Genomic DNA, 1,015 nt, shown 5'->3' on the forward strand with positions numbered 1-1,015 from the left:
TGTAAGATTACATCGACAATTGAGGAAGTTTATGTTAATAGTAAACAATCACATTTCGTTTGGTGTTTTCTGATAAAAATTATTCTCTATACACGTTTGTACATTACAATCGGTGATATTAGTCGTGAATTTAGAACACTTTCTATTCGCGCAAGCAGAGTAGAGAACTCTTCAAAATTAAATTTATGTGCGCCTGCAATTTTCCTGAAGTGGATTTTCAAGCTTTTAACGCCAGCTTCCCATAAACCTCCCATATGCGGGGCGCTAGGTGGAATGAACTTCCACTCAAGTCCATTAATTGCATATTTATCGGTTATGTCCTTGGAGGATTGTTTAAGAAATAACGAACAGTCCTTTAGCAGTGACTTACTAGCGCCTATGAAATTTGTACCATTGTCCGACATAACTGATTTTGGCAATCCTCGCCTAGCTATAAATCGTGCAAAAGCAGCTAGAAATGCTTCTGATGTTAAACTAGAGCAAGTTTCTAAATGAATGGCTCTTGTAGCAAAACATACAATGATACATGCGTAACCTTTCATATATGGTGAATTTCGCAAATTGCCAGACTTGATCTGAAATGGACCTGCAAAGTCCACACCCATATGTGAGAACGGTAATGAGAGAGTGGATCTCTCTTTTGGCAGTGCAGCCATTATTTGCGATTTCACTTGTTGTTTGTAACGAACACAGGTTAGACAATGATGAACGCATTTCTTGACTGTTCTTTTTAAACCAGGAATATAGAACTGGCTTCTTACTGCGCTCATCATAAGGGTTATGTCAGCATGGACTAGAGTTTTGTGGACAAACTCCAGAAAATGGGAAATCGCTCATCGTACGTAAGCGAGGCATTAGCTAATCTACCATTAACCCGCATAAGACCTTGAGCGTCGAGAAATGGATGTAGAGTAAGCAGAGAGCTTTTCTTTGAAAGATGCTTAGAATCCGAAAGATTCTTTAAATCTTCAGAATAATGAAACTTCTGCGTTAGTCTAATATATACAATTTTTGC

The 1,015-nt window shown here is 38.1% G+C and overlaps 1 protein-coding gene across 1 annotated transcript; it reads right to left on the reverse strand.

The window, feature by feature from the left end:
* Window positions 1–86: 86 nt before the first annotated feature.
* Window positions 87–999, reverse strand: LOC124421174. Its single transcript, XM_046956013.1, has one exon. The coding sequence runs from the start codon at window positions 771–773 to the stop codon at window positions 87–89; it is 687 nt and encodes a 228-aa protein (XP_046811969.1). The 5' UTR covers window positions 774–999.
* Window positions 1,000–1,015: the final 16 nt, after the last annotated feature.

The sequence above is a fragment of the Lucilia cuprina genome, unplaced genomic scaffold (assembly GCF_022045245.1).
Source record: "Lucilia cuprina isolate Lc7/37 unplaced genomic scaffold, ASM2204524v1 Scaffold_4080, whole genome shotgun sequence".
Taxonomy (NCBI): Eukaryota; Metazoa; Arthropoda; class Insecta; order Diptera; family Calliphoridae; genus Lucilia; species Lucilia cuprina.

What these genes read in the sequence shown, in the direction of transcription:
- LOC124421174 (XM_046956013.1), bottom strand. Translation starts at nt 773, where the DNA reads ATGATGAGCGCAGTAAGAAGCCAGTTCTATATTCCTGGTTTAAAAAGA.